Raw genomic sequence first — 14916 nt, forward strand, 5'->3', positions numbered from 1 at the left:
AAACAAGATTAAGAATGATTAATCTTTAAAGCCCAAATTATTTAATATTCTTTTTAAATAAATCATTATTTTTACATTATAAAAGTTTTATATTTAATGGAAAAATTATTTTATGAAATTGATTGTTTTTATTCTTTTTAAATAAATCATTATTTTCACATTATAAATGTTTCATATTTAATGGAAAAATGATTTTATGAAATTGGTTGTTTTTCAAAGTTTATGGTTTAATTGAAAGAATTTTGAAAACTTTGAAATAAACAAGTATTGCTTGAAATTTTGGTAAATGACTTATTTGAAAAGTGTCATAGTATTTTTTGGCTATATTATAATTTCAAAAAGTTTTGTGATTAACAAAGCATTATTTAGAAATTCTGAAATTGGACTTATTTGTAAAGTTTCACAACGTTTTGGGCCGTAGTACAGTTTTGTAAAGTTTTAGGGTCAAAGTATAATTTCAAAAAATAGTGCACTGTGCAGGTTACTGTAGCAAGCGGCTTACTGGTTATAAAAATTGGAAAACCGGATTCGGGGCAAAATGCATCCAGAACGCAAACGGCTTACCGGATTCCGAAACCGGCAAGCCGGATAGACAGAATTTTGAATTTTGCCTTAACGTTAACATAAATCCGGCTTACCGGATTCCATAACCGGCAAACCGGATACGCCTAGAATTTGAGTAACGGCTAGTTTGTGAGCTCAAACTATATAAACTCAAAACCAATTCATTTTTGGAAAATCCAAGCAAGCAAGAACAAGTACACACAATATATATTGAGCTTCAACTTCGTGAATCATCATTCCTTAAATCATCTTTGTTCTTCAATTTGTATATCCACTCTTAAAGAGAGATTCATTGTTGTATTTTTCATTTCTCATCAAATTGTGAGAGTACAAGTGTGAGAAAAACTTGGGGTGAAGAGATTGGAGATATAATCTCTTGTTGTAAAGGTTCATTGACACCTTGAAGTCAATTGTAAACGTTTGAAGCCTTGGAAAGGCTGGATAGTGAAATCCTCAAGCCCGGTGTGCTTGGAGGCGTGGACGTAGGCGGGGATTGCCGAACCACGTAAAAATCCTTGAGTTTGCTTTCTCTTCCCTTATTCATTTATTATTGTGCTTTTATTGAATTTATTGTTTTCGAATTTATTAAGGCATTAGATTAAATTGTTGTGTGGTTTGCCTAGGATAATTTTTAAAATCCCAATTCACCCCCCTCTTGGGTTGCCGAGTTAGTATTTCATTTGGTATCAGAGCGAGGTGCTCTTGCGTAGACTTAATCGTCTAGAGTTAAAGATCAATAGCAACCCAAATTAGTTCAACTTTCATGGAAGGCCAATCCACCACTAGACCTCCATTCTTTGATGGTAATGACTATCCTTATTGGAAAACTAGGATGAGAGTGTTTTTACAAGCCTTAGATTGTGAAATATGAAAAATAGTTTGTGATGGTTCATTCATTCCTAGGGAGAATGTTTTAAATGAGTTGGATAAGAAAAATATGTCTTTAAATTCCAAGGCTATGAATGCTTTATTTTGTGCCTTAGATAAAAAGGAATTTCATAGAGTTTCAAATTGTTCTAATGCTTATGAAATTTGGAGAAAACTTGAAATTGTGTACGAGGAGACTACAAGCGAGGAGGAATTTCATGAAGTGTCGAATTTGGCACTTATGGCAATTAAAGATGAATCAGATGATGAACTTGATGAGGTAAATGATCTTTCTACTTATGATGAATTACATGATGCTTTTAAAGAATTGCATGATGAGTGGATGAAACTTGATAAAAAGAATGCATGCCTTAAGAAGAAAATGCTAGAACTTACAAATGAAAAGGATACCATGCAAAAATGCATTGATTCATTGAATGAGAAGATAAAGGAATTAGAATTAGAGAATAAAACATTACATGATGAAGTTGCATTATCAAATGAGAAATTTAGCACTTCACACAAGCATCTAGAATCATATGTAGATGACTTGAAAAATGAAAATGATGCTTTACAAAAATGCAATGATTCATTAAATGAAAAGATCAAAGAATTCAAATTAGATAATGAATTGTTACATGATAGGATTGCATCATTTAAAAGTAAACAAAGTATTTTGTATGAGCATGAAAAACCACATGTTGATAAATTAATGAAAGAAAATGAAGTGCTTAAGAAGAAAAGCAATGAACTAAATCAAATTGTGTTAAAATTCACAAATGAGCAAAAGATGTTGGATAATTTGCTTAATTCACAAAAATGTGTGTTTGATAAAGGAGGTATTGGTTATAAGCCAAATTTGAAACAAAAATATTATAAGAGTTATTTTGTTAAAACTACCTCCATTAATGATCAAATTGTATGTCATTATTGCAATCAAAATGGTCATATGAAGAATAGATGTCCAATTAAAAGAAATGTGTATTATGGAGCAAAATGTATTTGGGTTCCAAAAGGAATCATTGCTAACACTCAAGGACCCAAGAGTATTTGGGTACCAAATGGCACAACGTGAATGTTTTCTTTGTAGGTACCACAATTAAGGAATGGTGGAGAGTTCCTTGATGAAGCTTATGAGGATAATCACTTGAGCATGATCTAGGAGAAAAAGATGAGGCAAGATGATTTAATTGTTTTGGTAATAATTCTTGCCATATTAATTTTGTTGAATAGATCATGATAAATGGATAATAACTTGAATTTGTGAAAGTTTACTTGTATGTTTACATGATTGAATTGTGTTTAACATTGAGTGCTTTATCATGATGCATGGTTATATATATAAGATGATAGCTTGTCAACTCATCATGATAGCTTTGTTTGATTTTGATGATTATGTAATGCCTATGCTTGATAAATGAGTGATATGCTTGAATTATTAATCTTTGAATGCTTATATGTTTCATGATTGTGTAAAATATACACATGATGAATGAATTATATGTGTGAATTCTTGTGCTATTAATTGTGTTATATCATCGTTCATTTATAAAATTGACATCATTGTTTGATACGATTTCATATGTTTGGTCTTGTATGCATATATGTTTCATGCACTAATTGGCTTATTGAAAAGTTAAATGATTTTTAAAATTGATCAATTTCTAAGCCAAAAATAAATTTGTAATACTTTTTCCGTGAGGAAACCAATTGGAAGGTTATAAACTTGGACCCAAAAAGAAGTGTGAAATAGAGGCACACTCTGTGGCTGTTCATCCATTCCCAAACGTTTCGTAATAAACAAATGTTGGTCAAATGTCCAAGGACCAGAATCCATCACTCTTTGGATATCCACCTCATGGAAAAATTGGAATATAAACAAAGTAGGTGATAGATCTTTGATGCAAATACCCTTTCCAGGCCTCCATAAAGCTGTCATTGTATTCTTCATCGCTGGAAATTTGATAGCCTTATCGGTAAGAAAACGCCCCACCAAACAGAATCGAAGATCAAGTCTTCCCTCACTCTCAGCCTGAATCTCATCCTCCTTGAAAACCAGACCAACCTCCTCTTCCTCATCAATCAACAACTGAGCACACGCATCCATCACTTTAGTCTCTGCAACAGTAGTAGTATTAGCCATTATGTTGAATCAAGTGGCCACTACACAAGGTGGAGGCCACAAAAGCAAAAGAAAAGAACTGCCAAAACAAACAAACGTAACTTGTCAAAATGACAAGACAAAACCAAACATGCTCGTTCATATGTTATTTGAAATCAAATGGATTGAAATTAATGGAATAAAAAGGACAAATGGTGGAGGCAACTAAATGAAAAGATTAATTTCTAACCACATCCACGTGAATCCATAATCATAATGCTATATATTACTGGAAAATGTGTATCTTCATAATTAATGCTAAGTCTCTGGGAGAAATTTTGTACTACTAGTCGCACTTTCATTTTGTGATTTTATTATATTTATTATACTTTCTCACAAATATCTATTTGTATCCAACAAGTTTAACATCTTCGAATATCTTGACTATAAATTTAAATACTTCAAATTTGGCTGGAGAAGTCAATTATGCTTTAATTATGCATTTGTCTACATTCATCAATAGTTAGGCTCAAAATCATTTGTAATTTTAGTAACTACTCTAAATGAAAATACACTATCGATGATAATTTTATTACGACCCACATTTCTTTTGTAAAAGTATAATTTGACGGCTTTTTCTTTATTTTTGGAATTTTGTGTCTCTTTCAAGGCTCATGTCTCTCTAAGGACTTTTATCACTCTAGAGATTTATGTCTGTTCTAGGATATAAGTCTCCTTTGATTCAATATCTCTTTTAGGAAAATCCGTTTATCTAAATCTAGTGATTCAAGTAATGTGGGAACATTTATTACTTAAGTATTATTTTCTTTTGAATCCAGATTTTTATTCTCCTTTTTTGAGGAATAGTATCTTTAGAACCAAATTGTTTACCACGCTTTAGGACGTGCAACATATAATTCATTAGCTGCCTTTACACGTGATTGTTCAATAGGAACAATCATCCAGACTAATGTATTAACAACTAAAATATGTTGACTTAATTACTTTTGATGGATCTATAAATGCATGTTGCAATTGTTTTACATTTGCTACAAATGAATTATCCTTCGCACTTTAGTTTGACATTGGCTGGCGTAAAAATTTAAATGAGACATGGTGAAAATTTTCTAAAAAAAATTCATTTCTTACTTTAGAAGGCACATTTTATTCCCCTAATGGCAAGAAAAATGTGTCATCGAAGTGATAATCCACAAAGTTGTATGGTAAAAGGATCACCTGTCATAGAATCCAAATATCTGATAATCGAAGGAGAATTAACCTTAATATAGATCCCTACCTAATATAGATCCCTAGATTACTTAGAGGTCCCATATTTGTGCATTGTAGGGGTGAGGTAGGAATTACACAACATAACCAAATGTGCATCGATAGGAAATATAGAGATAACCGAACACAAGTTGTAATTGAGAATATTAATGATAAGAATAGGGTCTAAGACGAATTAATGTTGCAGTATGTAAAATAACATGACCTTATATGGATATTGATAATAATGTACGTAACAGTAAAGTTCGTATAACTACTTGAAATCATTTAATCAATGATTCTACCAATCCATTTTGTGTATCTACATGTAAAATTAGATATTCTACATCAATTCCAACAGATGTATAACAGTCATCAAATGTTTTAAAAATGAACTCACCTGTATTATCAAAACATATGGCTTTGATTAGATAATCTAGAAACTATGCCCTTAATATTATAATTTGAGCGAGCAATCTAGTAAATGCAATATTACATAGGACAACAAACAAACATGTGACCACCTGTAGATGCATTAATCAAAACCATAAAAAAACAAAGCAGTCAAGTTGATGATGGATTGGCCACATATATCCTCATGAATTCTTTAAAGAAAATTTGGAGAAATTCAATCTTAAAAGGGGATGGTCTAACAACAAATATACTATGAGCAAGTTGTACAACTAATCTCGTTGGACAATAGAATCTTCTGGTTGTATAATGAGTGTCCATTTCTTAATAGTTTTATAGATCATCATAGATCTTGGGCCACGGGGCGATCATGCCATAAAATAGACATTTTTGGATCAAGAAACTTCTAATTCATTATTGCTTAGCTTACAATTGCATTAACAATTGTATTCTAACTATATTAATATTTTTATTTTAATAATAATAATAATAATAATAATAATAATAATAATAATAATTTGATAAAATTATTATCATTTTTCATTTTGTAAAGGGAATAAAATTGAAATTTTAAAAATTATATGAAGGCAAAAATGTCAAACCAAGGAATGGGCAATGATCTCGTGGGAATGAAATTCTTATTTCTCATTCCCAAATTTAGCAAATCCTACAAGCTCCATTCCCATTTCGAGGTGCCAAAAAAAAAAGATAAATAATATCAATAATTCTCATTCTTTACTCCCATTTCCAATCCCACGAATAAACAAATCCCACAAGCTCCATTCCCATTTCGAGGTGCCAAAAATAAAATAAAATAAAATGTTCTAAATAAATTTGTTTTACAATTTCATTGTTGTAAAAGAAGAAAAAAATTCTTCAAATCTTTCTTTAAGAATTCTCATAAAAGTGCAGAGTAAATAAAAATTATTAATGTAAAGAGTTTAATTACTAAGGATTTTCTTTTCTAACATTTCAAAGAATGTACAAACTAAAAATTAACTTTTCAAATATAACAGATGAACGTAGAAGAAAAATGATTATAATAAATTTTAGGGTGCAAATAATCCAAACCAACGAAACAAAACCAAGAAGAAATTAAATGAGATAAAATAAGAAACTGATTCATAATATGCTAGTACAACGTTTTCATTTCGTTTAAAAGAGTAGCAATCATAAAACAATCTTAACAATATACTGAACTAAAGAGAAGAAAAAGATCAGATACAGAATCACTTAAATGTTTTCCATACATTTGAAAATAATAAGACACACAAATAGAGGAAAGAGTTTTCTACACTGCAGTTAACTGAAAAATGTGCAAGGGTCTGGGCAATTTACATTCAGAGTATGAAATGACCAAATGCCAGAAGAAAATGAACACTTCCAAATGAATACTCTTTCAACCTGATTTTATCATCTGAATTCCGATAAAGAAGTTGAAAACTATACCCTATGTTACATACAAACCTATATTCATTTCTCAATTCTAACAAACATCAAGCATTACCAGATTATTAGCACTATTTTACAACACAATAAGCATACAAAACCTAAATGAACATATCTAAAGCTACAGATATAGATGGAACCTATAAATACAGCAAATGTGAGCCATTCCATTGCTCCTTAACGATATAGAACAGAGGAGCTCTAACCAGTATTAATTTGTATTGTCACTGCAGAAACTTGTGGTTATAATTTAATCATCTACCAAGTCATATACCCTTCAGAATAACTTTTTGAAGGGGAACTGTCTCTCACTCCCGTGGCCGGGCCAGCCAGAGAGAACTGAGGGCTCTAAGCCTAGAGAAGTAATCATTTATTGCGAGCAACGCACGAGCTGATTGTCGGGTGGTCAATATACGATGCATCTGTTGTAGAGTTTGCTGACGTAGATTATCAGCCTGGTGATTGCAAGAGATAAACAATAATTAGAAATGACAGTTGTCATATGGGAAGGAAGACAGGCAGAAGGGATTGAGCATGCAGCTCAAGACCATTTATTATTAACCCTAAATGACAGAAAGAAATAAATAACTCTGGCATCTAATAATAACTCGTATAAAACATGCCACACTATAACCCCATGAACTTGCAAAACATGAGAATTAAACAATTTCATCACAGCAAATCATGTAAGGAAAAGGAACAGACTAAAGTGTAAAACAATTTGCCATGTAACAACCAAATTGAACTTTTCCTCCAAAAGAAATCAATTTGAAAAGTCAGGAAAAAGAAAAGGTGAATCCAAAAATATTGCGAATGATTGGGACCAAAGAATATATATTTGTCTATATCACCAAAATCAGATTGATGAATTGTGTCATACAATTATAATTAAGAACAAAAAAGAATACTAGCTGTTCAAATACATTATTTAGGATCAGCAATAACTCTTTTTTGTTTTTTTTCTTTTTTTGGGGGGGGGGGAATCCAATAATGTAAATGTGCACACACCAACCAACTCTATGCCTTATGGTACTTAATCGTTCTTGTCTCCAGCGGTTACCAAATTCCAGAGCAGTCTGGTGGTTAGCCTATGTCAAAAGCGAAGTGTGACTATTTGTGGTAAGCCCACATATGTATGATCTGTTTACTTTGTATATGACTTTTACATTTATTGCTTTTGTTTGACAAGAGAAAGTCTATACAAGGTTAAAATACCACAACTATCTCACCTTCAGAGTACCAAGCTTTTGCCAATAAGTCAAAAAGAAAATGAAAAGAAGATTCTGACAAAAGCTACTTGAAAACCCACCTTGAGGCACCGACCTTTCATTTCACATCTTTACTTTTATTTATTTTCTTTGGAAATGTTAATTATTCTTCAAACTGGTACTGGCATCATAAAACAAGCAAGCTTAATTAATTTAAAAGAAATTACCTGACGAAGAAACCCTTCAAGAGTTCCTAGCTTTCCCATTGCCATGGCCATTTGACCCATGTAGTTTGCAACATTCCCAGATGTTCCCGATGGGCTGGGTGACCCATTGGCCAATGTCTCAGCCAGAGATTGCTGCAATGCATCCATCCCTTGTGACAGAGCATCTTCTGCCTGTTGGGATGACTGCTGCAAATTATAGATGCCTACCAACTGCTGCTCGGTTAAAGGCTCCAACTGATTCACAAGAAGCTGCAAGAGCATTGATTCAGCTCAAAAGCAGAGCACAAAAATTGATTGGTAGAAATGCAAATGTGACGCATAATAAAACTTGAAATAACATAAATTCAGCTGAAAACAGAATGGCCAATTGAAATTGCCTTTGCTGCAGTGATTCAACAGAAAAAAGTTAGGGACGAGGCTTTAAGCAAAAAACCAACGATGATGGTTCTAAAGAAAATACAGAAAAAGCCTATAAAATTAAAGAAACACAACACACTTAACGGTTAAATATCAATCTTTCAAAACCAGTGCTTTCTCCTACAATTCTCTCTTGCATAAACTTCATGTCAATCAAAAATAAAATTTCACAACAATAATTTATTTGCCTTTGTTACATATCCAAATTTGAAAAGTACTTGTGTCTTAATTCCACTAGTGAAGATATAGATGAACCCCTCACACCACCTCTGCCCAACTTAGCAACCAAATCCACAACTACCCAAAAAAATAAAAAATAAAAGAAAAAGAGAAGCCAGATGCCCGTAGGAACAATAGCGATGAGCAGTCTACTCACCTTAAGGAGCTCAGATGACCGAAACCCACCAATCCACATAAAACACCTTTCTGCTGGTGTCTTCCACATTCCTGACAAGATGTGGAAGACATCAGCCTTTGAAGCAATGCCTTTAAGCCTGAAAATTTCATCAAAGTGTGATGTAACGTTGTCAACGATAGTACGGAGTTCAGTGTCCCCTGCATGTGAATTGACTGCAGCCCTTAGCTCAACTATATGCCTGTTGTGCTCTTCAAGCCAGCGAGAATATTCTACATCAAATGCTGCTGCACCTGCAGATCATCCAGGTGTCAGCAATATAATCACAATACCGCTTTGGAGATGTGTTAGTGCAGTAGTGATCTTGGCTTATAATTATCAAGCTGACCAAGATCACAAACTCAGAAAAAACCATTAACGCTAAATTTATTCTACTCACCACAACAATAATCACTGATAAATATAAAGATACTGGACAGGTGTACATCCGCCATCAACCAACATATAAGATCAAATTTCACTATTTTTGCTAAAAAAATCTAGAGAACATATCCTAGCCTATAAATGAATACTTCAACTGACGTACAGGGGTAGATCTATTGATACACTCATAGCACTCCTAGCATAGAAAAAATTCTAAAACCATCTCAGTTTGATAGCACTGAAATTTAAATTTATTTCCTAGATCAAAGAAAGTTTATAAAAATAGGGGACAAAGTCATCCACCAAACAAGAGATATGTTGTTATTAACTAAATTACAACTACAATCTATGACACCATTCCTCCTAATATTGTTTACGCATGAAACAATCCAAAACAGATAATAAAGTGACAAAAACGTTGTTAATTTAAGTTGGGAGGCGGTCCTGAGATAATTTGAAGGTTTAGAGGAGGGTTTCTGTTGCAGGGGAGAGGGGCTCTTTTTCAAAATGGTAAGTTTTGATAGTTTCTGATGTTTTTGTATTTCTCAATTTCCCCTAATTCATTTTCATCAAAAAAGAGAACTAACAACATCTTTAAGAAACCATTGTGCAGTACTAAAAACGTATCAGTATGGACAAAAGATTACATCTCAGAAGACATACAGTATATTAAGCTCATGCAGCAGAGATTTTGATCCAATATAATTATGAACAAGCAACTTTGATGTTGCAGCAAGACTTTAAATGCTTTCCTTGGATCTCACAGATCTCACAGAACATATCGGCAGACCATTAAAAAGTCACAGATCATCGCCTTGATCAGTTTCCAGACTGTTAAACAAATTATAAACAATAGTAAAGGTAAGTGAAGTTTAAATACCATTGCCGCTCATTGAATGGGATTGATCTCCTGAACTGGAAATGAATATACCCTGCAATTAAGAAACTTAATTAGACATAATAGTATCCGATGCAAACAAAAAGGCAAATATTGTGGACATCTCCTATAGTATGGTCTAAATATAAGTGTGCCCTGAAAGTTCTAAAATTCATCAGAAGCTTCCTCATGAAAAGCTATAGTTTGTCTGAGAACTTCCACATGATCTTAAATTTGTTTCAAGAATGTAACCTTTAATCTGTAACAAACCTCCTATCAGAGGAGGTTATTGATGTTTCGCAAACTACAGGAGTCTGCCTATATTTAGGCCATACTATATAAATGGAACAACATTATCCAAACCTGCTGGCGAGCACGCTGGAGCTCTTGCTCTAGTTGAGTAAGTTTAAGCCGACTGCTCTCCAGTTGTTGGACATATGCCTGGAGTAAAAGTTGGGAGGAAGGGAAGGATTATTAGAAGCTTGGTAGAATATGCAGATGCAATACAACCACTGTCTTTGTACAGAAAATAGAACTAATAATAAGAGCACCATACAGCCACACTTCCATTTTACATTAACAGCTTGCACAACAAGGACCAAACTCTATCCCAGGAGGAAATACCTTTTTCCGTAACCGGCTTTTCCTGGCAGCCTCACGATTCTGAGCAAGCCGGCGTAACGTCTGCAAATAAATATTAGGGGAACAATAATTAATTTATAAGTATAAAATTACGCTGATAAGTGGCTATATAAATAAAATTAGCTTAACTATGTAACCTTCTGATCCCCTGATTTTTCTTTTGATTTGTCACTAGAATCAGAAGCTGCAACAGCTGTCAATTGACCTCTTTCAAACTGCACAAGAGAATCAGACAATTAGAATCCACCATTTCGTAGTAGTTAAATTCACTACGGAAGATGACCTTTTATTTGAAATAAGTATAATAAATACAGTTATCAATAGCAAAAGCAGGAACTTTTGTTTTCAAGTAGGATCACAAAGAATTAAAAAAAAAAAAGAGCAAGCTGCAGGGATGGAAGAAACACGCTACTCAATTGTTTCCAAGAAGCAGCACATGCTCAAAGCTGAAAGTAAGAGTCATTACCCTTTGATTTTTATCTTCTGTATCATCTGTTGACGTATCAGTTATTGGACTGGCTTCTGCCATGTTGGACTCCCCCCAGTTCTCTCGATGACCACTAGATACAGAAATCAAATTCGATTGAGGTTCTTTTTGTAGTGGCATTGACTGGGACCCCACAATATGTGACGAAAGGTTTATATCTGAGGAGGCAAGTGTCTAATCCCAAAGTGACACAGAGAGAAAGAGAACTTAGTAACTTCAAATTTCATTAATCTCAGGATAATAAAATGAAGTGAAGGCCAAAGATTCACCTTACTCAAGGTGCCAAATTGGACATCAGTTCCTACTGCCTGGTTACCTGTCTTCATTTGATAAAATACACTATCTAGGACACACCAAAAACATGAAAAGAATATAGGTCAGCATCTAGAGCCAATAAACCAGAGAAGAACTTAGCTACCACATATAAGTGCCCTCAGAACAAGCTAAAACGTGAACAAGAAGTTAAAAAAACATATTCATAAACTAAACATTAATGTTTTTTGCCCTTCCTGCTAGTGTGCTAGGGAGAGATATGCCCTACAATTGAGTTATTAGTAGTATTTTCTCTAGAGCCTCTGGTAGTCAGTTGGAACTAGATATTTATGAACAATGAATCAGGAAAAAAATAACCAAGGAAATAACATTTAGGAAAATTGAAGAGATTGGCTGGTAAATGGAGATAAAAGATCACATTAAATCCATAAAACAAATCAATTGTTTCTTCTAATTATGGGTCTGTAGCTACTGATAATTGAGCAATGCGATTTTCTTTCTAACTGGGTAACTGAAAAAACATTGATGAGGTAGTTCTTGAAAAATCAACAAGAGTAAAATTCTAGCATATGGCAAACAGAAACAAAAATAATTACAGCATACTTCTGCTAAGGTCAACAGCATTCTCCATGTGAATTCCAAAAGATTGATCTTGTGCTCTGAGTTCCAGAATTCGAGAAGAGTAAATAGTGTTTCCTTCTGGGTCACTGAATACCAAAAGTTATAAGATCCACAAGCACCAAAACAAAATTCAATTCAGAAAGCAAAACAGAAATTCCCTGGTACAACAGCTCATTTACAAAAATTAGGTACTAAGGCGGCTTTAACTTCTTGATTGGAGATGGAGTCATCCCAACCATATCAGTTTACGTTAACAATGTGTCAATACCATTCCACTTCAAGATTTGAGCTGTTACTAAACTCCTACAGAGCACAGTCATTTTAAATAAACAATGGCCAATCTAGCCTATCAATGACTGCATTATGGTCAAGTTTTATCAACAATTTATAGGAAGAACAAAACAATGTAAAGCCAATGTTTAATTGCTGACAACCACCAACATCAATAGAAAAAACAAGCAGAAAAAATGGTAAATAATAAGATGGCAAGATATAGAGTCATCATTGTAAAACCAAACACAATCATTTCAAGTATTTTGCTTCATTTAAGCACCTAGATAGGCAAATTTGAAGAAACATTCAGATGTGGGCATTGATCTGAAAGGCCCTTACGGCTTAATCATATATGTTACTACATGGACCTTATGAATGACAAAATAGAGCTGTAGTCTTCTCTTTCCTAACTATGACTATGAAAGCCTAGTAAATTCATTACACAATCATTTCTTGGCTGTTACCATCTGATCCACGCAGTTAGCTCATTCAATTGTAGACAAATTAGAAATCAAGTAATTTCATTAAGCTCCCTTCAAATGAATATAAAACTTTAATATCTAAATTCCATTTTTGATAAATTCTCTCTAAAAAAAAAAAAAAAAAAAAAAACAGAAGGCAGAATTTGATTTCAACTGCATACTTGATTAACTAAAACTACCTTAACTATATACCAACTAGTAAGGTCATTAAAAACTTCAGCAAAGTGAGAATTTACATAAGCTTCGAATTGAAAGGCACCTGACCATCATCCTCACACTAAGGAAACTAAAACATATAGATATATCTACACACACACACACACACACACACAGAGTTATATTAAATCAAAACCCTTAAAAAATCCTGCAGTCAAACTTAACTAAAACCTAATTCCCTGAGACTTGAAACTCTAGAAACTAACAAAACGGGAAAATATATATATATATATATATATCTTCTTATATCTTATAACCCACTTCTGTAGAATTGAAGAGGAATTACGAAAACATAACAGGAATCAAATATCACTATATATAATCTGAACAGAAAAAACGAAGCCGTTTTGGTAGCAAGAAAGTAACAAATAAACCTCAAGACCAACCTCTTAAGCTGACAGTAAAATCATTATGAAGGAAAATAACACTGAATGAATCGAGCTCAAACTAAGAAGGAAAAACCTAAGCTGAATATTAGAGGCTTTTGTTTCACGATAAATACTCAAAATTCTCTTTTGACTTTTTCTGATTGTAGGCCGACTAAAAGACTAGTATAGTTTGTATTATTATTAATTTATTATGAGTTGGTTGGTTTTTGTAATCAAATTATATAATATTGTATTTTTATTTTAAAAAAATGAATTTGTATTCGGTGTATGTGTGTTTTTCTTTTTCTTTTTTTTTTTAATGAGTTTGTGTGTTTACTCATACGTAAATTAAAAAACAAAATGCAAAAAGAAAGATAAAAGAATGAACAGAAGGGTACCTTCAATTTTGAGCACTTTCTTTAAAGGGTGAGAAGAAGCGTGACGGTCAGATAATTCTAACCTCTCCTCCCCAAGTCTTTTTCTGCTCGAACCTTTTTCTTCATTTTTCAAAGCCACCACTTTTTGCCTTTCCTTTTACCGCTTTGATTTTTTTTAAAATGCTCTATTTATTTATTTCAATTTTTTCACTAGTAATTCTTATTTTATCATTAATTTGGATTTTTATTTCCTCATCAAGTTTGTTACTTATTTTAATACAGAATGTATTTATAGTTTGTGTGATGTGATTAAGCTATTTTTTTAAGAGGGAGATTTAGAAAATTTAAATGCATGAAATAAACATAAATCTTGACTACAGTGAAGTCAACTTCTTCAGGGTTAGGTAAGGACTCGCAATTTTTAATGTGTCGCACGAAATGTCCGGAACTTAATTTTAATACTCAAAGAAACCGAGATTTTTTAATTCCTATAATAATTTAAGATGAACTTTTATTTTTTTACTATAAGTGCTAAAACCTATAAATCACTTATACACACGTGTCCTTTAAAACTATATAATTCAAATAAAGAGGTATATTTTGCATTGACAACATATAAAAGATTAATGCAAATACGGTTTATATGTGCTCTTGATTAAGAAATTGGTATTGGATATAATGATGGCCAATGGGCATGGCACGGCCACCAAATATCGACCCACCAAATGGGTGGGCTGTGCTGTGCTATGCTCATTTTTTTTTTATAAGAGTTCGGCACGGCCCACGGCACGAGCCCGCTCGTGCCGTGTCGTGGGCCGTGTCCAAAAAAGTCCATCAATCTTTTTTTTCCTTTAAGCTCACTCGTGCCGTGCCGTGGGTCGTGTCAAAAAAAGTCCACCAATCTTTTTTTTTTTCCTTTAAGCTCACATGTCCGACGTGTATAAAAAAGCCTACGTACTTGGAGTGCCTTTTTCAAGCCTGTGTGTCTGACGTGCTTTTTTAAACCCACCAG

The 14916-nt window shown here is 33.1% G+C and overlaps 1 protein-coding gene across 2 annotated transcripts; it reads right to left on the bottom strand.

Moving 5' to 3' along the window:
* Positions 1-6438: 6438 nt before the first annotated feature.
* Positions 6439-14039, bottom strand: LOC18033444 (transcription factor HBP-1b(c38)). Of its 2 annotated transcripts, none has more exons than XM_006421034.2 (11): positions 13926-14039; positions 12171-12274; positions 11564-11637; positions 11274-11468; positions 10945-11022; positions 10790-10849; positions 10529-10606; positions 10169-10220; positions 8887-9158; positions 8094-8342; positions 6439-7113 (listed from the first exon to the last, which is right to left on the bottom strand). In XM_006421034.2, the coding sequence occupies exons 2-11, from the start codon at positions 12196-12198 to the stop codon at positions 6967-6969; spliced, it is 1233 nt and encodes a 410-aa protein (XP_006421097.1). In that variant the 5' UTR covers positions 12199-12274; positions 13926-14039; the 3' UTR covers positions 6439-6966. The 2 variants fall into 2 exon arrangements, with proteins under 2 accessions (XP_006421097.1, XP_006421096.1); XM_006421033.2 differs by lacking the exon at positions 13926-14039 and adding an exon at positions 13546-13715.
* Positions 14040-14916: the final 877 nt, after the last annotated feature.

This window comes from Citrus clementina, unplaced genomic scaffold (genome assembly GCF_000493195.1).
Source record: "Citrus clementina cultivar Clemenules unplaced genomic scaffold, Citrus_clementina_v1.0 scaffold_9, whole genome shotgun sequence".
Lineage (NCBI taxonomy): Eukaryota > Viridiplantae > Streptophyta > Magnoliopsida > Sapindales > Rutaceae > Citrus > Citrus x clementina.

Coding starts and splice junctions, on each gene's coding strand:
- LOC18033444 (XM_006421034.2), bottom strand. CDS start 12,198: ATGGAGAATGCTGTTGACCTTAGCAGAA. Junction 11,023..11,273: donor CAGAAGATAAAAATCAAAGG/GTAATGACTCTT, acceptor TCTCTTGTGCAG/TTTGAAAGAGGTCAATTGAC. Junction 10,221..10,528: donor TCCAGCGTGCTCGCCAGCAG/GTTTGGATAATG, acceptor TCTTAATTGCAG/GGTATATTCATTTCCAGTTC.